General features: G+C 49.4%; 1 protein-coding gene and 1 pseudogene across 4 annotated transcripts in view; both read left to right on the top strand.

Moving 5' to 3' along the window:
* Positions 1-18,233, top strand: part of KNDC1 (kinase non-catalytic C-lobe domain containing 1) — a 69,026-nt gene extending 50,793 nt beyond the window's left edge. For all 4 annotated transcript variants that reach the window (XM_006146938.3, XM_006146939.3, XM_006146940.3 and 1 more), the window contains 13 exons: positions 1,228-1,321; positions 1,959-2,056; positions 2,301-2,521; positions 3,775-3,888; positions 4,703-4,850; positions 4,938-5,117; positions 5,780-5,986; positions 7,150-7,232; positions 7,485-7,635; positions 11,135-11,257; positions 11,352-11,411; positions 12,138-12,295; positions 15,252-18,233. In XM_006146938.3, coding sequence (XP_006147000.1) covers positions 1,228-1,321; positions 1,959-2,056; positions 2,301-2,521; positions 3,775-3,888; positions 4,703-4,850; positions 4,938-5,117; positions 5,780-5,986; positions 7,150-7,232; positions 7,485-7,635; positions 11,135-11,257; positions 11,352-11,411; positions 12,138-12,295; positions 15,252-15,483 — 1,869 coding nt within the window. In that variant the 3' untranslated portion in view covers positions 15,484-18,233. The remainder of the gene's footprint in view (positions 1-1,227; positions 1,322-1,958; positions 2,057-2,300; positions 2,522-3,774; positions 3,889-4,702; positions 4,851-4,937; positions 5,118-5,779; positions 5,987-7,149; positions 7,233-7,484; positions 7,636-11,134; positions 11,258-11,351; positions 11,412-12,137; positions 12,296-15,251) is intronic.
* LOC102482914 (heterogeneous nuclear ribonucleoprotein C pseudogene) lies at positions 16,454-24,501 on the top strand (annotated as a pseudogene).
* The last annotated feature ends 389 nt before the right edge of the window (positions 24,502-24,890 follow it).

A 24,890-nucleotide genomic window follows, 5' to 3' on the forward strand; every position in this document is an offset into this window, starting at 1 on the left:
CCGAGAGGAGAATGAAGGAGAAGGGATTGCAGCATGACCATCCCCCCTGGGGGGTGATTTCTCGCTTTCTGTCTCTCTGTCTCTCTGTCTGTCTGGCGAGCGCACACGCCCTATAGCGAAAAACCTCTCCAAAAAAAAAAAAATTAAAAAAAAAGAAAAGTGGTGACCTTAAGGCCCAGGGGACATGCCGTAGGGGGTGGAGGGATCACCGGCCCTCAGCAGAGCCCTCAGTGTACACTAGGTTACACAGGGGCCTGGAGGTACTGCAGCCAAAAGTTCAGGTAGGAGGGCCTAGTGCAGACTTGGGTCAAGGTTTGGTTCCCACAAGGGCCTGAGGTGCAGGGATGGGCAAGCATAACCATTCTCCATGTAGAAGTGCTGTCCCATGGGTGCCCCCTTAAGGACCTGAGTCTGGGTGAAAGGCCCAGGTGGGCACTCCTACGGCCTGGGATAGAGGCAAGGGAGGAGGCAGCCTGCCCCAAGCCCAGCACTGCCTGGTGAGACTGGGGACATTGAACGGGTCTCTAGACCACGCACATGGAGGGTCTGGCCTCCTTGCTGAGTGGGCCTCTGTCTCCACCAGACGCTGCCCTTGCAGCTGATCCCAAAGGTCAGAGAGGCCTCAAAGAAGAGTGAATCTCGTCCTGGTCTCTGATCCTTCTGGATTAGACTTGGTGTATAGAGAACAGTCCAGAAAGGCAGGTTTTCCTGTAGACTGCCAGACCGGGGAAGGAGAGAGCCAGACGTCAGAGGCTTGGACAGGTCTCAAGGGCGAGGCCAGACCTGAGGGTCCCAGGAGCAGAGCCAGATGAGAGCCCAAGGATGCAGTACCCACCCCACTCAGTCCACAAAGGGAAGCTTCTGGGGCCTGATGTTCTTGGGGGCATGTTTAGTAAAGGACAGTATTCTACCAGGTGCCTCACTTTTTCAAGTGGGTCCATGGCATCCACTTCCTTCCACATGCTGACTTACTGAGATGTTTACCTGCTTATCTGTCCTTCTGTTCCTTTTCCCTTTGGATCAACCAGACAGGACTTCTAATTCCAATGCACACGAGGATGTTCTTGCTGTGGCTGCACAGTAGTTTTCTTCCGAAGAACTTCATTCGACCTGTATATCCTGCATGCTAACATGTTTTTGGTGTCTTCATTGCACGTGGACACAGTTGACATGTGAATTCATGTTCTGAATTATGCCTGAGCTGACATGCTCGGTTTTTTTTGCCAGGAGCTGGAGCAGCAGCTCATGATAGAGAAAAGAAACTACCGGAAGACTCTGAAGTTCTACCAAAAACTCCTACAGAAGGAAAAGCGGAATAAAGGTAACCTCCACTGATGGCAGCAGATGGCGTAGCAGTTACGTCACTGGACTCCCACATGGCCAACAACAGTTTGAGTCCTCGACCTGGTGGCTTGAAAATCATGCCAGGTGATGTGCATGTGTGTCCAAGATCCCAGGAGGAGAATGGAGAAGGAATTGCGGCATGGCCATCCCCATAGGGGGGAGGGGGTGATTTCTGACTTTCCCTTCTCACTTTCTCTGTCCTGTTCTCTGGGGAACTTACGCACCTAAGGAAAAAACATCTTTGGGGGAGGGGGTGGGTCAGCAGTTAGCATAATGGTTGCATTGCTGGACTCCCACATAGTCGACCACAGTTCAAGTCCCAGACCCGAAGGCTTAAAACTCACGTCAGGCTCATGTGTGTGCCTGCCGAAAATCCCGAGAGGAGAGTGGAGGAGAAGGAATTATGTATGGCCATCCCCTCTGGGAAGTGATTTCTTACTTTCTGTCTCCCTGTCTCTCCAGAGAGCGCATGCACCATATAGCAAAAATCTCTCTTTAAAAAAAAAAAAGAAAAAGTAATACCCACACGGATACATGCCACAGTAACACGCACTGACGGAGGGTTTCTGTGGGTCAGTGGGAGCACTCTCTGCCAACTCTGCTCTGCCCTGCAGGCTCTGAGGTGAAGACCATGCTGTCCAAGCTGAAAGGGCAGCTGGAAGAAATGAAATCAAAGGTGCAGTTCCTCGGCTTAGTCAAAAAGTACTTGCAGGTAAGTGGCCCCATGTTTCTGCTCCCCCTTAGCAAGGCCTCACATTCAGGCAGGTCTGAAGACACAGGAGACATGCTATATGGGAGTGAGGGGGTCTTACTGTCTGACTCTGGAAATCAGTCCATGTTCAGTAAAGAAATGGGCTCTGGTGTGAGGGGCCCACAGCACCAAGAGGGCCTGCCATCCCAGGAGTCAGAGGTGGGATGAGCAGCAGGCCGTGATGACTCCCTCCCTCCCTCGCCAGGTCATGTATGCGGAGCGCTGGGGCCTGGAGCCCTGCGCCCTGCCAGTGATCGTGAACATCGCAGCAGCTCACTGCGACACCTTGGACTTCAGCCCCCTGGACGAGTCCTCCTCCCTCATCTTCTACAATGTCAACAAGCACCCATGCGGCAGCCGGCAGAAGAAGGCACGGATCCTACAAGCTGGTACCCCACTAGGGCTCATGGCCTACCTCTACTCCAGGTGTGCAGGGTACCCCAGGGAGGCTCCCTTGTCCCCCACAGGTCATTAGTCTTTTGAGAGCAAAGGGAAAAAAGCTTATTCATGAAAAAAAAGAATCCCTGCAGAGGTGGAAACAAGTGGGAAGACACTCTTCCCCAAAATCGAGAATAAGTTTGAACTTTTTTAAAAAAAATAATTATTTTATTTAATTTTATTTATTTTAATTTGACCACACAGGGACAAAGTGAGAGAGAGAGAAAAAAAAACAAGAAAGCAACCCACCAGGTCTGGGACTCAAACCACAGTTGGCCCTGTGGAAGTCCAGCACCCTTAGCCACCACACCACCTGCCAGGTCCAGGTTAACTTCTTTTTTTTGAGAGGTTTTTGCTAGAGGGCATGTGCACTTGCCAGAAAGACAGGGAGAGAAAGAGAGATAGAAAGCTAGAAATCACCCCCCAGGGGGATGGCCACGCCGCAATCCCTTCTTCTCCATTCTCCTCTCAGGATCTTGGGCACGCACGTACATGCGCCCGGCATGAGTTTAAGCCACCGGGTCCGGACACAAACCACGGTCGACTACATTGGGGTCCAGCAACATAGCCATTACTCTAGCTGCTGGTCCTGGTTAACTTTTTTTTAAAACTAGAAAAATATTTTATCTTTTAAATTGACTGTATTAGCTGCCACCTATTGCTTTGTAAGCTCCTGGCTAGAGTGGCCTCTGAGCCACAGGTTTTGAGGGTACCCACCTGATAGCCTAAGGCACTCAGGGCGGACATTTGGAGAAGAGCTGGAGAACGCGGCCCTGCTTTATCAACTTCTGATGGGCTTCCTAAAAGAAATACACCCTGGAATTCCTCCCTCGCTCAGGAGCTCTCCAAGCTGATCTGAAAGTGGTGACACCAACACTGAGGGGCAGAAGGCCTCGTGCTCAGAGCAGTGGGGAATTTTCAGTGCTGTCAGTACCTCCCCTCTTATTTCTCTGGGTGGTCCCCTACCTGTGACTCTCCTGGCCAGGAGCATCCATGTACACAAACACACCCACACACAATTACACACAGAAAAGTCACACACATTCATATTCACACTCAGAACTCACACACATTCACACTCACACAGAACTCACACATTCACACCCCTACACAGAACTCTCACATATTCACATCCACACACATACGTCCACCACAGAACACTGGCAAAGCCCAGGGAGCCATAAGCAGGTGTGATTGGGTGGGGATGTGGGTCCGTGTTCTCACGACAGCCCTACCTGCAGCGACGCCTTCCTGGAGGGCTACGTCCAGCAGTTCCTTTACACCTTCCGGTACTTCTGCACACCGCACGACTTCCTGCACTTCCTCCTCGACCGCATCAACAGCACCCTGTCCAGGTATTGCCCTGGCGTCTTGGCTCCCTGGGTGGTAGGAGCTTCCAACTCAGGGATGGAGGGGCTCCCAAATGCCATGTTTAACTGCCGTGAAGGACAAGATTTCTCCCCTGATAACAAAGAGGGTGCAGGAGCTTGGGTAGGGGGCTATAGGAGGTCAAGGTGAGGACAGGAGAGTGGAGGGGGACACAGAGATGCAGAGAAAGGAACAGGGGCAGTAGGGAACAATGGCCCATGTATCGGTGAGCTCTGGAATGATCTAGTAACCAGAGGGGGCTTACCTTCTCACACAGGTGAAAGGCAGAGAGTGCTTCTTGGTGTGGGCCCCTGGTACCACCCAGCCATAGCTGTAGGTACAGGTGGAGAGATTGGTGAGACCTGAGCCAGTCTGAAGAGTCCTGGGCTTGGACCTGACCAGGTCCTCTCCTAGCTTCTGCCCCTCCCCTCAGCCCTCCTGACTTGGAGAGTGGTAGAGAGGACACTCCCTCTGCAGGGCACCCACAGCCTATGGACTAAGGTCAGGAGAACCTGCAGGAGGTCACTGGTGGAGGTACTCTGGCCTGTTGTCAACCCCAGGACTCCTCTGTGCACCCCCCTCCCAGGCCTACCCCCACAAACCCAGACTCAGTATATCCCAGAGAGCTCCCCAAGGGGAACTCTCAGCCCTCCAATTCCCTTCACATATGGAGTCTGACTCAGGGGGAGAGCCCACATGCTGCACCCAGCCCACTGCCAGTCCTCTCACCCCTCCTCACCACCCTGCTCCTCCCCCTCCACGCATCCTAAGCAGCTCAGGCCTGCTCCCATCTGCCTCCAGGGCCCACCAGGACCCCACCTCGACCTTCACCAAGATCTACAAGCGGAGCCTCTGCGTCCTGCAGGCCTGGGTGGAAGACTGCTACACTGTCGACTTTACAAGGAACACGGGGCTACTGGGGCAGCTGGAGGACTTCATCTCTTCCAAGGTAACCACCTCACCAAGCCAGCACCAGGCTGGCACTTTGGGCTCCCTCAATGGGAGGCAGCAGTGACCTCCATGTGCTTCTACCTAGATTCTGCCCCTGGACGGCTCTGCCGAGCACCTGCTCGGCCTCCTCGAGGTGGGCACAGACCGGAGGGCTGAGGGCACTCCTCGAGGTACAGACCTGGAGGACCCCAAGGAGGCTGAAGAGGAAGCCAGACCCTTCAATGCCCTCTGTAAGAGGCTCTCTGAGGACGGCATCTCACGGAAGGTGGGGGCTTTTCCCAGGGGATAGCCTCTCTGGACAGGCAGGTGTGGCCTTCTGAGCCCAGCCTTAAGGACATGGCATGTACTTGCATGTTCACACACATACACTTATGGGCATGTGCACACTCACACACATGCATATATACATATCACATGCATAAATATGTGCTCCCATGTACATATGCATGTGCCCCGACCTGTATACATGCATGTGTGCACAGTGTAAGCACATAAGCGTGCATGCACACACATGAAAACACACAGCTCGTGTTTCCAGTCCCAGGCACTAATCTGTGAGGCTAGCATTTCCTGCCCTGGCCTGGGAAGGGACAGCTGAGGGCCTACAAGATGAGACAAGTCCTGCTGTCTCACTGACCTCACCTTCCTGACCCTCGGGCTAGAGACCTGGGTGAAAGAAACCTCCGTGGGGAAATGAATAGCCTTCCCATTGACACATGGGAACATCCCCAAATTTCACCAGACCCACTGAAATGATGGATGGACATTATACAGCCCACACAGCTGTGGGCAGGAGGAATTTGCTCCTTGGCTGTAATGAGCCAGTCTGAAGAGTCTGGCCTTGATCTGGTCCTCCCTCCACCTGACTCCTGCCTGGCTCCCCGACCTGGAGGGATGTCTCTTAACTTGGCCTGACTTGCCCTCCAGAGCTTCCCCTGGAGGCTGCCCCGGGGCAACGGGCTGACACTGCCACACCACAAGGAGCGCCAGTACACCATCGCGTCTGCCCTGCCCAAGCCCTGCTTCTTCGAGGACTTCTACGGCCCCTATGCCAAGGCCAGCGAGAAGGGGCCCTACTTCCTAACTGAGTACAGCACCCACCAGCTCTTCAGTCAGCTGACATTGCTGCAGCAGGTGAGGGGTCAGCAGCAGGCATCACGCGGAGGGCATCAGGTTGCCCTGGAGCTCACAGGACCCTCAGTGAACACTCAGAGAATGGGGCCAAGTGTGCAGGTCCAGGAGAGCAACTGCCTAAAATGGGGAATCATTTGGTGAAGGGGCTTGGGTCTCCTGGCAAAACTGAGAAGCAGTTCTCTCAAGCTGGCACTGGGCTTGCAACCTGCCTCTGACTGGGCTTGGTCCCCCCAACCTGCCTCACAACCCTGCAACTTCCCTTGGTCCCAGCACTTCTACCTTATGAGCACTAGAGGGCACTCTTTGGGCCCCTAGACCTCCTCCTAGAGCAGAGCTAATCCATATCTCCTCATGCTCCTTCCCCACGCCTTCCTCTGCTCCCACCTCCAAAACAGGCCCTTGAGTCCTCTGTCTTGCAATAGGTGGCAGCAGTGATGGTGACCCAGTGATTTCACCTGCTGTCATCAGGGCTGCTGAACACTTGGGGAGCTCTGCTGGTACAGCCCTGTGACACAAAGGGTGGGCATTGAACCTGGGGTTGCAGAAATGGTCCCTAAAGGGACCAGCAGATGGCATAATGGTTATGTCACTGGACTCCCCTAGCCCACCAGTTTGAGTCCCAGACCTGGCGGCCTAAAACTCACATCAGGTGCATGTGTGTGTGTGCCCAAAATCCTGAGAGGAGACTGGAGAAGGGATTGCAGCATGGCCATCCCCTCTAAGGGGTGATTTCTTCCTTTCTGTCTCTGTCCCTCTCTGTCTCTCTGGCAAGTGCACATACCCTATAGCAAAAATCTCTCTTTGAAAAAAAAAAAAAGGGACCAGCAGGTGGCGTGATGGTTATGTCATTAGACTCCCATGTAATCTACTCCAGTTCAAGTTCCACACCCAGTGGCTTAAAACTCACACTGGGCACGTGTGTATGCGTGCCTAAAATCCCAAGAGAATGGAGGAAAAGGGATTGCAATGTGGCCATTCTCCCTCAGGGGTGATTTCTCGCTTTCTGTCTCTCTGCCTCTGTCTCTCCAGCAAGTGCATGCGCCCTATAGCGAAGAATCTCTTTAAAAAAAAAAAATCGCCCCATAAAGCTCCAACCCTTCTTGGGGCACTGCCTTGGCCACAGGGCCCAGAGACCTGAATACCTGTTTCCATGTCTTGCCCAGGAATTGTTTCAAAAGTGCCACCCTGTCCACTTCCTAAACTCACGAGCCCTGGGCGTCATGGACAAAAGTGCAGCCATCCCCAAGTGAGTGTCCACCCTCGTGACTGTGCGTGGAGTCTGGCCTAGGGGACGGGTGGGGGTGGTCTTGGGGGGCCTCCTCTAAGGGTCTCATAAACGATCTTGGGCTGAGGTGGATAGATGCCTGGGTCTCCCAGGACCCCAGGGCACCATGTCTACCAGAACCCCTCACATGCTCCAGAGCCCCCTGTAGCCCAGGCACGGGCAGGGCCCCCTTAGCAGGTGCCTGAGGTGACACACACCATGTTTCTCTTTCAGAACCAGCTCTTCTGAGTCTCTGTCAGCCAAAACCTGCAGCTTATTTCTGCCCAATTATGTCCAGGACAAGTACCTGCTACAGCTGCTAAGAAACGCAGATGACGTCAGCAACTGGGTGGCTGCGGAGATTGTGACCAGCCACACCTCCAAGGTTGGCACTTCTGCTGCTCAGCTTAGAGTGGGTGTGGGGTCCGCTCCCCAGGGCTGGGCAGCACCCCTGTGACCATAGTGAGATCTTCTCTAGGGCCAGAGAACCCAGGTTCATGTCCTCGTTAGCCACATTCGAGCCAAGGCAAAAAGGGAAACACCATCCGCTTTCCCACAGGCATGGCCTGTCAAGTCCCTGGCCTGGAAGGGGCTGTTCCCTCTAGTGGGGATGCTCCTCCTCCGACTTGAACCGCCTGGCTCACACCCTACAGAGCCACCACATTAGCCTGTGCTCACACCCACACACACTTGCTCACACAGACAGCCCCTCACGCATAGTCCCTCATGTGCTCATGCACATACTGTCCCTCACACTCACACACACACATTCCCTCATACAGTCCCTCACACACACACATAGTCCATCACACGCACAGCTCTTCACACTCCCACAAAGTGCCTCTCATGCACACTGTCCCTTACACAAACATAACACACGCACCATCTCACAGAGAAGGCAGAGGACAGGCTCCTCCAAGACTGAGACACAGGGTGGATTTCACTCCCCATCCCTCCTTGAGTCTGCAGGCACCCTGCCTGAAGGTCAGCAGGATCAACAGGAAGGTTGTTCGTCCTGGTTTGTGTGACTTATTTCCAGGACTGTTTGGTCAGCAGGATAGAGGAGACCTTCAGACTCATACCCAGCTTGAAAGGGAGTCACTGGGACAAGGTTCTTCCCATTGCTCCTACATCCCTGTAAGCAAAAGGCTAAAACAGAATTATTTCCAATAAGAAATATTCGCCCACAACACAGGGAACCAATGAAATTTCACTAGAAGACACAATTTTAACAAAACCACATGTCTGTTTAACAAGTATGTTTATCGCATTCTGAAATCCATGCTTTTTTGACATTTCCCACATTATTTAGTGTGGTCTGAGAACAATTTAGAATTCACATATATATTGTAAATCCCTGGTCCCAGAAATTTTTTTTCAAGAATTTTTTAAAATTATTTTATTTATTTATTTATTCATTTATTCATTTTAATTTGACCAGAAAGGGACAGAGTAAGAAAGGGAAAGTGAGAAAGCAAGCCACCCGGTCCAGGACTCGAACCACGGTTGGCCACATGGGAGTCCAACACCCTCAACCACCGCACCACCTGCCATCCCCTTTTTATTTAAGTTTATTCATTGTCATTATGTTTTGTTTTGTTTTGTTTTGTTTTTTGTTTGTTTTTAAGTTTACCTGAGAGACCGACAGAGAGAGAAGGAAAGTGAGAAAGCGAGCCACCAGATCTGGGATTCGAACCACCGTCAGCTACGTGGGAATCCAGCTGCCTTAACCACCATGCCACCTGCTAGCCCCAGAAAATTGCTAAAATACAGGAATCGAGCCAAGTGTGAGGGGATGGACAATAAAAACTCTCAGTAATAACAGTACCCTCAATTGCATAACAGACATATGAGGTCAAGTAGAAATAGCATAAAATTTCTCACCTTAAAGGAAAATATGATACCTTTTCTTAAATGAATAATGGTTGGTTTGAAAGAAAAATTGGATTTTGATTTCATTACATATATTTAAAAGTGATAGGACAGGGAACCAGCAGTTGGCGTAATGGCTATGTCACTGGACTCCCACGTAGTCGACCGCGGTTCTTGTCCCGGACCCGGTGGCTTAAAACTCACGCCGGGCGCGTGTGCGTGCGTGCCCAAGATCCCGAGAGGAGAATGGAGGAGAAGGGATTGCGGCGTGACCATCCCCCCTGGGGGGTGATTTCTCGTTTTCTGTCTCTATGTCTCTCTCTGTCTGTCTGGCGAGCGCACGCGCCCTACAGTGAAAATCTCTCAAAAAAAAATAAAAGGAGAGCTCACCTCTCCAATTAAAAAAAAAAAAAAAAAGGAAGATAGGACACAACAGTCTAGATGCACCTAAATGTCCATGGCCAGGTGTAGAGATAAAAAATGTGGTAGGTACATTCCTTAAAATATTTAGCCTTCAAAAGGGAATTCCGACACATGAAACAGTGTGGATGAATTTCAAAGACATCGTACTAAGTGAAATAAGCTAGTCACAAAAAGATAAATACCTCATGATTCCCTCTATGTGAGGTTCCTAGAGTGGTCGAATTCATAGAGACAGTAGAATGGTGGATGCCAAGGGTTGGCAGAGGGGGATGGGAGAGTTGTTTAATTGGGACAAGATTTCAGTTTTGCAAAATGAAAGTGTTTCAGAGATTGGTTGTGCACAACAGTGTGAATATAGTTAACACTACTCAACTGTACACTTAAAATTGGTTAAGAAGGGGGCCATTGGGGCCGGTAGTTGGCATGATGGTTAAGAGCGCTGGACTCCCATATGGCCGACCACAGTTCAAATCCTGGACCTGGTGCCTTGCTTTCTCACTTTCTCTCTGTCTCACTCTATCCCCCTCTCGTAAAATAAAAATAAATAGATAGATAATGTTAAATAAAATAATTCTTTTTTAAAAAAAAAATGGGGCATCACCCTTTAGCAATTAAAAAAACTGTGATGGAAGTTTTATCTGAAAGTGCTGGAAATTATATACTTTGCATCTATTAAACCTGTGAAGAAAGAATTGAGATGTCAACCTAAAAAGTGTGAGAGGTAAATGTTTTTCAAGATCTTCTAAGAAGCACTCAAAATGGACAACTCAGAGTCCACAGTCATGAATGACCTCCAGGGCCCATCGGTGTGACTTTCAACGACTTCGGAATTATGGCAAACAAAGATCAAGCTCAGTGGGAGGGCATCCATCCACTCCAGCCCACGATCACCCATCCCTTCCTGAAGGATGGCCCAGGCCATGGTGACAGTCCTCAGGGCAAGGATGCCCTAAAATGAGGGGTCAGCTGAATTCTCCACAATCTTCCAGAAGTCTCTAGAAGTGAGTCCATGACTGCAGCCCATTGAAGTAAGAATAGGTGCAGCATATGCCGCCGATGGGTGTGCCCATCAAATCCAACAATTTTGTCACTGCCAGCCAAAGAGCCACAGAGGAAACAATGGGACCACATCCTGGACTGCACCAAAAACCTCTCACATTGGACTTGGCGAATGGACAAAAAGCTGCCCATTGTCTCTCATTTGCCTCTGGAATTGTCACCTGTCTTCCCCAGGTGGGGACACCTTTCCTGGTCCTGAAACTGCGCTCACACCCCATTTGTCCCACTAGTAGAACAGATGGGAGCCTGTGGAGACTTCTGGAAAGTGAGGCCAAACTTCTTTTCAAATCTTTTCACTTATGAGCATTACCTTTTTGTTTAAAGTAATGCTCATCTCAACCTGCCAGTCCCTGCCCCCTCCACAACCACTACTCCGAGACCTGTGTCCACCCACCCCCCTCCTTTTTGTACAAATGAATATGGCACACACTGTTCTGTGCCTCGAAACTGGGTTATTTTAACAGGTTCTCAAATGTTCTCTTATTTATTCATCTTAGACCAGAAGACACTGCGTTGTTTTCTCATTTCAGCTGCAGGTGAACTTGCTGTCCAAGTTTTTGCTGATTGCGAAATCTTGCTACGAGCAGAGGAACTTTGCAACGGCCATGCAGATCCTGGGCGGGCTGGAGCACCTGGCCGTGAGGCAGTCCCCTGTGCGTCACCTTGGGGGCCAAGGGCTGTGGATGTGGGCTGGCACATGCGGGTATTGGCATAGCCACAGGGGTCTCACCGGTACTTCTATTTCAGGCCTGGAGAATTCTACCTGCAAAGATAGCAGAGGTCATGGAGGAGCTGAAAGCCGTGGAGGTACTAGCGCTGTACACGAGCTTCCCCTGACATCTTGCTCTGCATACCTCCGGGGGACATTCGCACACCAGCATAGTGGCACACCTGTGTCTATGGAGTTGTGCTGTGCAGCCTGTCACACTGAGAATCCGGGCCAGCCATCCCTTAGTGGAGCCTCTGCCACCTGCCTGGTCTGACTTCCCAGAACAGGCTACAGGTGCCCAGGGGCCAAGATTGAGGTCTGCAGACAGAGCCTGAGTTTGGCTGTCCAGGCCTTTTCTGGAGGCTCCCATCTCTGGAGCTCAGAGCTGGCCTCATGCCCTAGACACAGCTCTCCACAGGTGGGAGGACTAGGGGGTAAGGACACTGGGCATACAGACACAGGGCCGCTGCTGCCAGCCAGCCAGCCAGCCCAGATCTCTTTTGGTAAATTTGGACTACACAGTTCTTTTCTGGAGCCCAGCAGAAAATAAGGAAATGAATTTGCCATTTCAGTAGCAAGAAGCATAAAGCTCTCTGACAGCTGTCAGTGTCAAAGCAAGCTTAAGAAATCTGAACTTTTGGCCCACCATCCAATAATCCAAGGTACATTGTAGATTGGATGCTAACTCAGAGGGCTGTATAGCCATCATGCATGGAGAACACAGGCACCAACTGGAATTGGCTGGACTGAAGCTGGCCCCTGCCTGAGCCTCCTGAACTAACCACGGCCCTGTCTCTCCTATCTGTGCCCAACTGGGCTGCCAGGTCTTCCTGAAGAGCGACAGCCTGTGTCTGATGGAAGGGCGGCGCTTCCGGGCCCAGCCCACCCTGCCCTCAGCCCGCCTCCTGGCCATGCACATCCAGCAGCTGGAGACAGGGGGCTTCACCATGACCAATGGGGCCCACAGGTGGAGCAAGCTCAGGTGAGGAAGGGGATTCAACATGGCATGGGTGCAACAGATTCCAGTGATACACCTCCTCCTGTCCCACTTGTTCCTCAGAGGCCTGGGCATCTGCCACTACTGAGCCCTCATTCCGCCCCAAGGCCTCAGCATTCCCTCTACCCTGGATGACCTCTAGCCACCTCCTTTTCCCCACACTGCAAGCATTTCCCACACTTCAGGTATCCATGGTTCCAAAGTGCTCCCCTGAGGTGGGATCTCCCCTGGATCTCCCTGCATTGAGATGCAGGCTCACCTTTCACTCCCTCTCTTCGGTTTCTGCAGCACCAAGGCTGCCCAGATCACAACTCACCACTCAGACCTCGGATGCCACGTCATCCCTGCTCTCTTTGCCTTTGCCTGTTCCCCCTTAGGCCCCTCTCCTAAGAGTCAGCTATGCAGGGCCTAAGTTATTCCTCAGTCTGTTTCTGTGGCGCCACCATACCTGGCCAGCACACCTGGGGACCTGGCCACTCCATACACTGCCTGGGAGACACACTGGAAGGCTGGTTGTAAAACCTGCCACTCATCCTCCAGAGTCTCACATGCCTCAGACCATGGAGGATCACAGCTCTCGTTTCTGCCTCAGAAGGTCCACCCCATGCCAATCTCTCCTCAGACACCTGGGCCATGTCCAGAGTGCCCCGCAGGTACCCAAAACCCACAGACACTGCCCAGGCCTCCTGGCCAAGCCTTGCTTTCTTCCTCACCGTTACAACCTCTCACCCTTCCCGTTGAATTTTCTCTTCGTTCCTCTCCATTGTCCACACCAGTCATCAGGTGGAGGATGGTTAGGTCATGGCCCAACTACAACTCGCTAGGTCGCTTGGTAAATGAGGCACAGTGGTTTCCAACCTGCTACATGCAAGATCCCCATTTTAGGTAATCACCGAGTTAAAAAACATTGATGTTATACCACAGACCCACACATTTTGAAAAATCAGAAAACCCACGTTAGCAAAAAATAAATAAAAACTTAACACCATAGGGGCAAGCAGGTGGTGTGATGGTTAAGATGCTGAACTCTCACACAGCCGACCACGGTTCAAGTCCTGAACCTGATAGCTTGCTTTCTCACTTTCCCACTCCTCTCTGTCTCTCTCTGGTGAGCACATGTGCCCTATAGCAAATTTTAATAATAGTAATAAATAAAATTAAATAGATAATTTAAGAATTATTTAAATTTATGTATTATTTATTTGTTTTTAATTTTACCAGAGAGGGACAGAGCAAGAGAGAGAGAGAGGGAACATGAGAAAGCAAGCTGCCAGGTCTGGGACTCGAACCTTGGTCAGCCATGTGGGAGTCCAGTATCTTTAACCATCATGCCACCTGCCGGCCCTTAAATAATTTTTTTTAAGAAATAAGATAACACCACAATCAAACCAGTGGGTGCCAGAGGTTAAGGCAGTTGGAGCCCACATGACTGAGTGTTTTGTTTTGTTTTGTTTTGAGAGGTTTTTTTCGCTATAGGGCGCGTGCGCTCGCCAGACAGACAGAGAGAGACATAGAGACAGAAAGCGAGAAATCACCCCCCGGGGGGATGGTCGCGCCGCAATCCCTTCTCCATTCTCCTCTCGGGATCTTGGGCACGCACGCACATGCACCCCGCGTGAGTTTTAAGCCACCGGGTCCGGGACGTGAACCGCGGTCGACTACGTGGGAGTCCAGCGACATAGCCATTACGCTAACTGCTGGTTCCCCTGAGTGGTTTTACTCCCAGACATGGCAGCTTGAAAAATCACTTCAGGCACATGTGTATGTGAGGCCAAACTCCTAGGAGAAGAATGGAGAACAGATTGTGGCATGGCAATCCCTGGGGTGAAGAGAGGTGATTTCTCACTCTCTCTCTGTCTCTGGCGAGCGCCCTCTAGCAAAACTACAAAAAAAAAAAAAAAAAAAAAAAAAAAAAAAAAAAAAAAACGATAATGCCACCATCTATCGTAGGAAGAACATGGGCTAAGCATTGGCGTTTACTCTTAATGTTGTTGTGTATGCACACGTATGTATACATATTTGTCATTTAATTAACAACCAAAAAAAATGTGGTATCATTCATATGGACGGACTGTTTCTCCCTCCCAAATCAGGGACAGGAGTCTCAGGCTGTGGAGTCTTTGGCCTTCCCCAGGCAAAATTAAGTACATCTTCTGTTCCCCTTCTTCTTGGATTACACCCAGGGGTGTGCTGGGTAGTGTTCGATGACAGCTAGTTCTTCAGAGAAACACTCCCTGGTCCCTTTCCGAGGGTGTAAATTCTCTCACCATGGCCACATTCAAGCCTAACATGTCATTGAATGTGCCACTTAAAGAATCTTTGTCAGGACCAGCAGTTGGTGTAATGGCTATGTGGCTGGACTCCCTTGTAGCTCACCACGGTTCAAGTCCTGGACCCGGTGGCTTAAACTCACACCAGGTGCGTGTGTGTGAGTGCCCAAGATTCCAAGAGAAGAATGGAGAAGGGATTGCGGTGTGGCCAACCCCCTGGGGGTTGATTTCTCACTTTCTGTCTCTCTGTCTCTCTCTGTGTTCCCAGTGAGCGCACGTGCCCTATAGCACTATAGCAAAAACCGCTCAGAAAAAAAAAAAAAGGATCCTTGTCTACTTTGTCTTTCTCCTCTTCTAAGCTGTGAGCCCCAATAGCTAATGCTGGGTCGTAACCATGTTAGAATCCTTAGCACCAACCAAAGCCTGACGCAGTTGATTTTCAATAAATATTTATGGACTCAAAAGTAGTGACTGAATGGGCAGATGGACAGGGCCGAGTAATGAAATGAGGTTTGACCTTGTATATAAATACAGATAACCCACTCTTCAGTTTTCGTACTTTAAAAAGGTTTGGTTTAAGCAAGTGCTGAAAACACTAGGGACTCACTATCCATAGAATGCTGTTCCCTGTGACTCGTGCAACCTAACATTTTTCTTTCCTCCAACAAAAGAAACATAGCCAAGGTGGTGAGCCAGGTCCACGCATTCCAGGAGAACCCCTACACCTTCAGCCCCGACCCCAAGCTCCAGTCATACCTCAAGCAAAGAATCGCCCGTTTTAGCGGAGCCGATATCTCCATTTTAGCAGCAGACAACAGGGCCAACTTCCACCAGATGTCCAGCGAGAAGCATTCCCGGAAGATACAGGACAAGTTACGAAGAATGAAAGCCACATTCCAGTAGCTGAGGACATGGGCCTGGGTGTGGAATTCCAAATATGGACCAGACCTGAGAGGTGGCAACTTGGGGTAGAAAGGAGCCTCACCCCAGGGCCACCTGCCTGCTGCGCGGGGCCCAAACGTCCCCCAACAACTTGGCTACACGTGTTGTTGGCTCCTCATTAGGAGCCCTGAGCAATTTTTGAGATTTTGCCATTTTCAGATCAGGAGGTGGAGGCTCACAGGGACGCACTCTAGGCCACTCCACTGGGAGAAGCTGAATTGACCTCTTCTCAGTAGACAGAGCCAGGATGGGCACAGGAGCCTTAGAGGTTGATGTGTCCCTGCTAGAATTTAAAAATTAAATTTAAAAATTATAATGAAAATAGAATAAGTAAATTTCCTAAGAGTTTCAAACATATCTATACCTCTCAGATCAATGACTCTCACCTAGTTCTCCAATGACCTTCCTCTATCCACCCCCAAAAAAATACTCAATACCCGCCCACCTGACTCAACAGATTTTAAACTTAGTTGCTCATTGAGCAGTATTTTTATGAGTCTGGTCTATGTCCACTCAGCAACGAAGGACCAAAGCTCTCCTCTAACCCCACATGCCAACCATGGGCTTCAAGAGGTTCCAAAACTTTCCATAGCCTCTGAGGCTTCTCAATGATCTGAGCCCCTGCCTGGGTTCAAACTTCCGTTCACTCCCACACCCCACCCCCAACTCAGTCCCATAGGTGCCCAGCACAGCTCAGCCATCTCAGCCGAGTAGGGGATGCAGCCGCCTCAGTGCCCAAGCCTCCCAGCACCACCCCAGTCCCAGCCCAGCCTCACAGTTCCAGCTCCATGCCGGTAGCCTCCTCTCCCCGTGGCCTGGTACACCACCACCCCTCCGCTTTGAACAGCTCCTGGTGAGGCAGATCCACCATGCAAAGGCTCTGCTTCCCAGGGAAAGGACAGAGGTCACCAGTAGCGACTCCAAAGCAAAGATGCCATCTCAGTGGGGCCCTGAGGGCATCCCCTCAATGCAGCTCATGGCCCCAGGGGGCCGCAGGGCTGCCCACCCGCCTTCAGCAGCCCTGCATGTGCACATCTGTGCCCCTACTTGCACACCCACTGTGTTCCTGCAACTCGACACCATCACTAGTGCTTTGTCAGAAAAGGACATGAAATTTGCTGCCTCGATGGTGCCAAGCCCTTCCCCAAGGTTCCTAGTCTCTAAACAGCTAGGACAGAGCATTTGTTCAATGAATGTAGGAAGCCCCTCTGGTCAGGGGAGGAACAGAATGGGACTTTTAGCAGCAGGGAGACTTGCCTGGTCAGTTCCCCACTGGCCTCTCCTGACAACAGGGAGGCCACACCTCTTGGCGTCATCCCAAGCATCAGCTGTTCATTCTCACACTGCAGACTACAAATTACACAAGACCCAAGATTGTTCTTTTGAGCTATAGAATTAGTGATTCTTTAGAGCAACCAGCTAGTGGTATTTCTAGGAAAGCTGTTACTTGTGACAAAACGCTGAATTTTAATGTCAAGATGTGTTTTCCCACATAAATTCATCGGCGACATCCAGGGCCTGCTTAAATGTAATATACAAACACAGTAGCCTAGCCGTGAAATGCGTTTCTTTTTTTTTTAGGCTTTTATATGAGGATTATGTTTTGCTTATCAACTCTTACATATCAGATTTTATATCTAACGAAGATAGTGCCAGGCGCAAATCAACATTTCAATGGTGACAACTTATTTTGTGGGGAAATGACCGGGCTTTTGGCTTCAGCACGACTGTTTGCATGGCACCCTAATGTCACGTGGTACCAATTTCTAAATAAAATCATTTCTACCAAGCCGCTTCTGTGTGGCCCCGTGAGTCTCCAAAGTGATGCCTGCTTTGTAGAGTAAGGAGGTCTCTTCCGTAGCCAGATGACATCCACTTTACAGGTGCTCAGAAAGTCTCAAGGTATGAGACCAAATATGGTCAGCCCAGCACTGAAAACGAACTGCTGGACCAGAACGTCCTTGGTTACACTCACGGCCTCAGCGGCATCCAGAGTAGGGCCATGGTCACACCAGGAAAACAGAAGCCCCCAAACCCCCAGGTCAGTGCATAAGCACACCTATCTGGCTGCTGAAGAAAACACGTGCTTCTGGTGAAGACTGCAAACTGCCGAAAAGAGCTGACTCACTGGGACTGTGAGACCACCACTCCTGACCCAAGGCTGTTCTACCAAAAGTTCGGCCCATCTGAAGCAGTTCCTACCTGGCAGCCCAAATATCACAGGCAGCCTGTGAACAAGACAGAGCTGGTCCCTTGCTCGCCATGGTATGTCCTTGCCAGAGCTTTGACCGAATCTGAGAGGGAGACTGGATGGGGACACTCATGGTAGCTTGGTGGTGACCCCTGGGAAAAAAGCCTGCTGTAATAGCTTTGATTACAGCAGAGGAAGGAGTTCAAAGGCAGGGATTCAGAGACTTTGGGAGTATCGACTATTGATGCTTTTTATAGAAGAGTTGATGGGTGTTCTTGGAAGTTCCTGTAATGAACAATACTGTTATCTGCCTGGTTGGGCAGGCCCTGGAAGAGTAAAGTTATGCTAATGAAGACAATGAAATGGCAAAGTTATGTTAATGTGGTGGAAAGCTGCTACTGGTAGGTGGTTTTGGTGTCTAGGTCTTGGGGGAAGTGGGGATATGTAGTGGTTTTGATCCTGACCTATAATTTTTTTTAAGAATTATTTTATTTATTTATTTATTTTTAATTTGGCCAGAGAGGGACAGAGAGAGAGACAGAGGGAAAGTGAGAAAGCAAGCCACCAAGTCCAGGACTCGAACCACGGTCATGTGGGAGTCCAGTGCCCTCAACCACCACGCCACCTGCTGGCCCCGGTCCTGACCTATCTTAAAACTGCTGAAACCCTAGTCCTTTCCATAGCTTCCCCCCTACTGAGACCTTAGTAAGACACTATGCAGTCAGGGATCTAACAAACTTAGCTCTGCTGACCAATGGACTTTTCTTCTAGAGAATGGACAGCCAACAATCCCTTGAGCTCCCCAGTAAGTTCTGTTTCCCAGGTTCCTACCCCTATGCAATCCACTCCTTTGCTGACTGGAGCCTGGCTCTGTGTACTGTGCTTGAAGGAGGCTGCCACCACACAGAAGGTTCAGCTATCCTGAGACCATCCCCATGGGAGCAAGCCCAAGGTCACCACACAGGGCTGCATGGAGTGAGAGCTACCCAACCAGCCTCAGCCATCCGAGTACCCTCAAATGCCAGTCAGAGAAGGCCTGAGGGACTTTTTTTTTTTTTTTTTTGAGAAGTTTTTGCTACAGGGTGCATGAGCTCGCCAGACAGACAGAGAGAGACAGAGAGACAGAAAACAGAAAACAAATCACCTCCCCGGGGGGATGGCCACACCGCAATCCCTTCTCCTCCGTTCTCCTCTCGGGATCTCGGGCACGCACACACACGCGCCCGGCATGAGTTTTAAGCCACCGGGTCCGGGATGCAAACCGTAGTCAACTACATGGGGGTCCAGCAACATAGCCATTACGCTAACTGCTGGTCCCCTGAGGGACTCTGAAAACAGCCAAGCTGTAGCTCCAGAAACAGTGACCCAGGCAAGCCCACCCTGGCATCTCCAGCCAAGGGCCACCCTTACCTGTCCCAATCATGAGGGATACAGATGAATCGTTCCTATTAGGATCCTGACCCATAGAATCTCCCACACAATAAAATGGTGATGGCCTTTTGCCATTGTTTTGGTTCATCGGATCATAAGAGATTACTAGAATGCTAGTCATATAATGGTAAGGTGATTAGCTCCCCTCTGGAAATCAGCTTCCTGCCTGTAAACACAGGTTTACATCAGCTAGCCCACTGAGTAGGGCGAGTTTAGTTGTCCCCCGCTACCGCTGCTGATATTTAAAGCATGCTACAGACACAGTGGGCACTCTCGCTGGCTGTGCTGGGTTTGAGCTGTTCCACTCTCCACTCCTCTCTCCCTGCCACTCCAGCCTCTCTGACCCTTTCACAAAATTTTAAAACACACCGGAGGGTCCCAGTTTGGGCCAGGTCATGCCTGTCCACTGCAGTTTTCCAAGGCATGGATCCACACCATCAGACCCCCTTTCCCCATCCTGTGTCCTAGGGTGGGTCTGTCCTTAAAAATCACCATGACTCCATTAACAAAAACATCCCTTGGCCACTCACCCCTTCTCCCAGCCCCTGGCAATGACTGATATGGTCTCTAGCCCTACAGTTTGGCCTTTTCCAGAATGTTCTATGAATGGGGCCATATGTGACCTTGGGCCTCTGACTTCTTTGACTTAGCAAGACTTTTTAAAATTTTTTTGCTATGGTGTGCATGTGCTTGCCTGAGAGAAAATGAGAAAGCACCCCCACCCCCACCCCAGGGGAGATAGCCATGCTGCAATTCCTTCTCCGTTCAGGATCCTGGGCACAAATGCTCAGAGTGTTTTTCAAGCTGCCAAAAATGGGACTCAAATTGCACAGTCAGCCATGTGGGATCTAGCCACCTTAACCACCACACACCACCTGGTCTCTTAGCAAAACGTATTTAAGATTTATCCCTATCATTGCATGAATCTAGTCAAGGAGTATTGTATGGTTTGATGCCTACAGTGTATTCATCCACTACCTGTTGAAAGGACATCTTGGTTATGTCCAGATTTGGGCAGTTATTAATAAACCTGCTATGAACTATGTGGGATTGTTTTTGTCTTGACATGTCTTTTAACTTCTTTGGGTAAACACCAAAGACCGTGACTGCTGGATCATATGGTAAAAGTACATTTGGTGTTTCTGCGTGTGTGTGTGTCTTAAGTTTATTTTTTCTTCTATGAGCAAGAGAGAATAAATTCTCAATAGGGTCTTGACATAGTGATCCACCCCAGCTTCTAGCCAACCCCAGATCATAGGCATGTATGTGCCTGGTACCCAGGAAGATCTTTGGACTTGAACTAGGAACCTTCCCATGTGGGACTGTCTCACAGAGCATAGTGTTTTACCACTACACCACTGACTGACCCTAAGAATGTTTAGTATTACAAGAAATCAGCAGACCATCTCCCAAAAGGGCTGCACCATTTTGCATTCCCACCAGCAATGATGAGAGCACTTGTTCCTCCATATCCTCGTCAGCACTTGGTGGTGTCACTGTTTTGGATTTTGGCCATTCTGATAGGTGTCTAGTGGTATCTCACTGTGGTTTTACTTTGCAGTCCCCCAAATGACAAATAAGTTCATATCTCTATTTGGCATTTATATATTTTCTCTGGCAAAGGCCAGATCTTTACTCCACTTTTATAGGGTTATCCTGCGTGGTAGAGAGGGGCAGATACATAGTCTGTGCATTTGCCCAAAACCCACGGAAATGGCACAGTGGTAAAAAGCATCTATATGACAAAGTTGCTGTTTCACAGCTGGAGACGTCCCTCAGTACACCAGACACATGTGCCCATGATCAAGGTTGGCTGAGTCTGGGGGATGGGTTGTGATATCAAAATACTGTCAGGGATGCTGTATTTCTGTACTTCTCTATGTATCTCTCCCTTTCTCACTCATGGAATAAATAAATAGATCTTTTTCTGTTGTTGTTGAGAGATTTTTGCTACAGGGCACATGCGCTTGCCGAAGAGACAGAGAAAGCGAGAAATCACCCTTGAGGGGGGGAATGGCCACACTGCAATCTGTTCTCCTCCCTTCTCCTCGTGGGATCTTGAGCAGGCATGCACACGCACCTGGTGTGAGTTTTTTAAGTCACCAGGTCTGGGACTCAAGCCACGGTTGACAACATGCGAGTCCAGTGATATAAGCATTCTGTCATCTGCTGGTCCCCTCCATGGTTTCATTTTATTAAGATTTATTTATTTGGGACCAGCAGATGGCATAATGGTTATGTCACTGGACTCCCACGTAGTCAACCATGGTTTGAATCCCAGACCTGGTGACTTAAAAAACTCACTCCGGGTGCGTTTGTGTGCATGCCCAAGATCCCAAGAGGAGAAGGGAGGAGAAGGAATTGTGGCGTGGCCATTCACCCCAGGGGGTCATTTCTCGCTTTCTGTCTCTCTATCTCTCCCACAAGCACACACGCCCTATAGCAAAAATCTCTCTTAGGGAAAAAAAAAAGAAAAATGAAACCATAGAGGGAGCAGATGCTTCGACAGCAGAGAAAATGTGATGCTCTGTGGGGCTAGCCCCACATGGGAAGGTTCTGGGTTTGCTTTAGGAGACCTCTTGTGTAGGTCACGTACTCACATAACCATGATCCAGGGCTGGCTGACACTGGAGGCACAGACTGCGGTGACAAGGCTGTTGGGAGTACTGTCTTACTATCTCTCTCTCTCTCGCTCTCTTGCTCTTGGAATAAATAAACATTAAAAAACAAAAACAAAAACACCATAGAGTCTGAATGGTCTTCCTTAGGTTTCAATTTGAAAAACCTTCAAGAAGTACTCTGATTAGTTGAGCTTGGGTCAGATGTTTGCCCCTAGACCTGTCAGTCAGCAGTGACTGGGAACAAGGTGACTAAGGGCAGCCATCAACTGGGTCTCTCTCCCAAATTCTGGTCATTTTCAGAAACAAGAATCTTCATGAGCTGGAAAGGCACCCCAAGAATTCTACACCTTTATAGGCAATAAGTTAATAACAAATTTTTGGTTTTTTTGGAGAGGTTTTTCCTACAGGGCGCGTGCGCTCGCTAGACAGACAGAGAGAGACAGAGAGATAGAAAGCGAGAAATCACCCCCCACGGGGAATGGCCACGCCGCAATCCCTTCTTCTCCATTCTCCTCTCGGGATCTTGGACACGCACGCACACGCGCCCGGTGTGAGTTTAAGCCACGGGGTCCGGGACTCGAACCGCCATCGACTACATGGGAGTCCAGTGACATAGCCATTACACTAACTGCTGGTCCCAAGTTAATAAAAAATTTTATAAAAAACCTAGAACTATCCACCACAAAGATCACCTTTACTGAAAGCAGAATGTTGAGGATCCAGGATAAAATGATGCAGACTTGGGACCAGCAGAGTGGTTGCATTGCTGGACTCACACATAGTCGACTGCAGTTCAAGTCCTGGACTCAGCAGCTTAAGACTCACACCAGGTATATGTGTATACATGCCTAAAATCCCAAAGGGAAAAGAGAAGAGAAGGGATTGCAGCATGGACATCCTCCCTGGGGGGCAATTTCTTGCTTTCTGTCTCTTTGTCTCTGTCTCTCCAGCAAGCACACATTCCCTATAGTAAAAATCTCACACACACAAAAAAAAGATGCAGACTGTGACTGTAACTAACTGTAACCACAAGTGGGTAGCATCACCCTGCTGGAGAGAGTGGAGAAAGGGGCTGACCTGAGTAACTGTGGGAAAATGTAAGGCCCAAAGAAAAACAGAACTGCACATAAACACTGTTCCCGAGCTGGCAATCCTGTTCCTCAGAGGGGCTCAGGTCAGCCACTTCTGAAGTTCTGAAGCCAAATCCTAAAACATACACACTATGGGTGAATAAAACATATATTGTGGGACCAGCAGTTGGAGCAATGGCTATGTCGCTGGACTCCCATGTAGTTGACCACGGTTCAATTCCCAGACCCCGTGGCTTAAAAATTCATGCTGGTCAAGCATGCGTGTGAGCCCAAGATCCCAAGAACAGAATGAAGGAGAAGGGATTGCAGCATGGCCATCCCCGCCCCCCAGGATGTGATTTCTCGCTTTCTGTCTCTCTGTCTGTCTCTGTCTTTCTGGAGAGTGCACGTGCCCTATAGCAAAAACCTCTCCAAAAAAAATCTGTAGAGTAATCTTCTCGAAGTATGGCAAAATTGTGGGTTGCTCTGTTCATAAGGGCTTTGCCTTCATTCGGTATGTTAATGAGAGGAATGCCCAGGCTGCTGTAGCAGGAGAGGATAGCGGGATGGTTGCCAGCCAGGTTTTAGATATTAATCTGGCTGCAGAGCCAAACGTGAACCAAGGAAAAGCAAGTGTGAAATGATCTGCAGTAGAAATGTATGGGGGTCAGTACCAGAACACCCTTCTCTATCCCCTCTACTCAACTCCTCTTTTGACTTGGACTATGACTTTTTTTTTTTTTTTTTTGAGAGGTTTTTGCTATAGGGGGTGTGCGCTCGCCAGGAAGACAGAGGGAGACAGAAAGCGAGAAATTATCCCCCAGTGGGGATGGCCATGCAGCAATCCCTTCTCCTCCATTCTCCTCTCAGGATTTTGGGCATGCACGCACACGTGCTCGGCTTGAGTTTAAGCTACCAGGTCCGAAACTTGAACCACGGTCAACTACATGGGAGTCCAGCAACATAGCCATTATGCCACCTGCTGGTCCCTGGACTATGACTTTCAGCACAATTATTATGACAGGATGTACAGTTACCCAGCATATGTTCCACCACCACCTACTATTGTTCATGCTATAGTGCCCTCGAAACACCAACATGTATCAGGAAACACTTCACGGAGGGGCAAAAGCTTCAGTTCTAAGAGTGGACAATGAGGATCGTCTTCCAAGTCTGGAAAGTTGAAAGGAGACATTCAGGCCATTAAGAAGGAGGTGATCCAGGTAAAACAAAAAGTGGATTCTCTTCTGGAAAACCTGGAAAAAATAAAAAAGGAACAGAGGAAACAGCTGGAGTGGAACAGGGATGATGAAAAAGAGGCTGAGGAAGGAGAGGACGACAGAGACAGTGCCAATGGTGAGGCTGACTCTTAAGTATATAGTGGGGTTTAAAAATCTCATCCATTATTTCTTTACCTAGGCGCTTGTCTAATATCAAAATTTTCACCAGATCCTCTCCCCTAATATCTTCAGCACATGCTCACTGTTCTCCCCATCTTTGTCCTTCCCATGTTCATTAATTCATACTGCCCTGCGCCTGGGCCCATTTCACTTCTTCTGATGCTCCTAGTGGTTTTGTTAAGTCTTACCCTGTAATTTTGCTTTTAATTTTGATACCTCTTTATGACTTAACAATAAAACAGATGTATGATTTTTATCAACTGTCTCCAAAAAATAATCTCTTGTTATGCGGGAAGTACAATTCTTTTCATTCATTGATGAGTTCAATAGTTGCTTCCCTAACTGCAAAGGCAGTATCATTTGGTTGGGTAGCACCTGAGAGCAGCTTTCAGTTAGAAGTGTAAGTTTTACTGTGTGGGGCTGTTCAACACAAATGTAACAGTGTATTTTTGTGAATGGGAGTTGGCATGTCAAATGCATCTTCTAGAAAATAGTGTAATAGTCTTAAGATTTGTTTACTAAAGTTGATACTGTGGGTTATTTTTGTGAACAGCCTGATGTTTGGGACCTTTTTCCCTCAAAATAAAGGAGTCTTTATTAAACCAGAAATTTGGAGGGAAAAACAAACAAACAAAACAAACAAACTATATATATA

The sequence above is a fragment of the Tupaia chinensis genome, unplaced genomic scaffold, assembly GCF_000334495.1.
Source record: "Tupaia chinensis unplaced genomic scaffold, TupChi_1.0 Scaffold000197_1, whole genome shotgun sequence".
Taxonomy (NCBI): domain Eukaryota; kingdom Metazoa; phylum Chordata; class Mammalia; order Scandentia; family Tupaiidae; genus Tupaia; species Tupaia belangeri.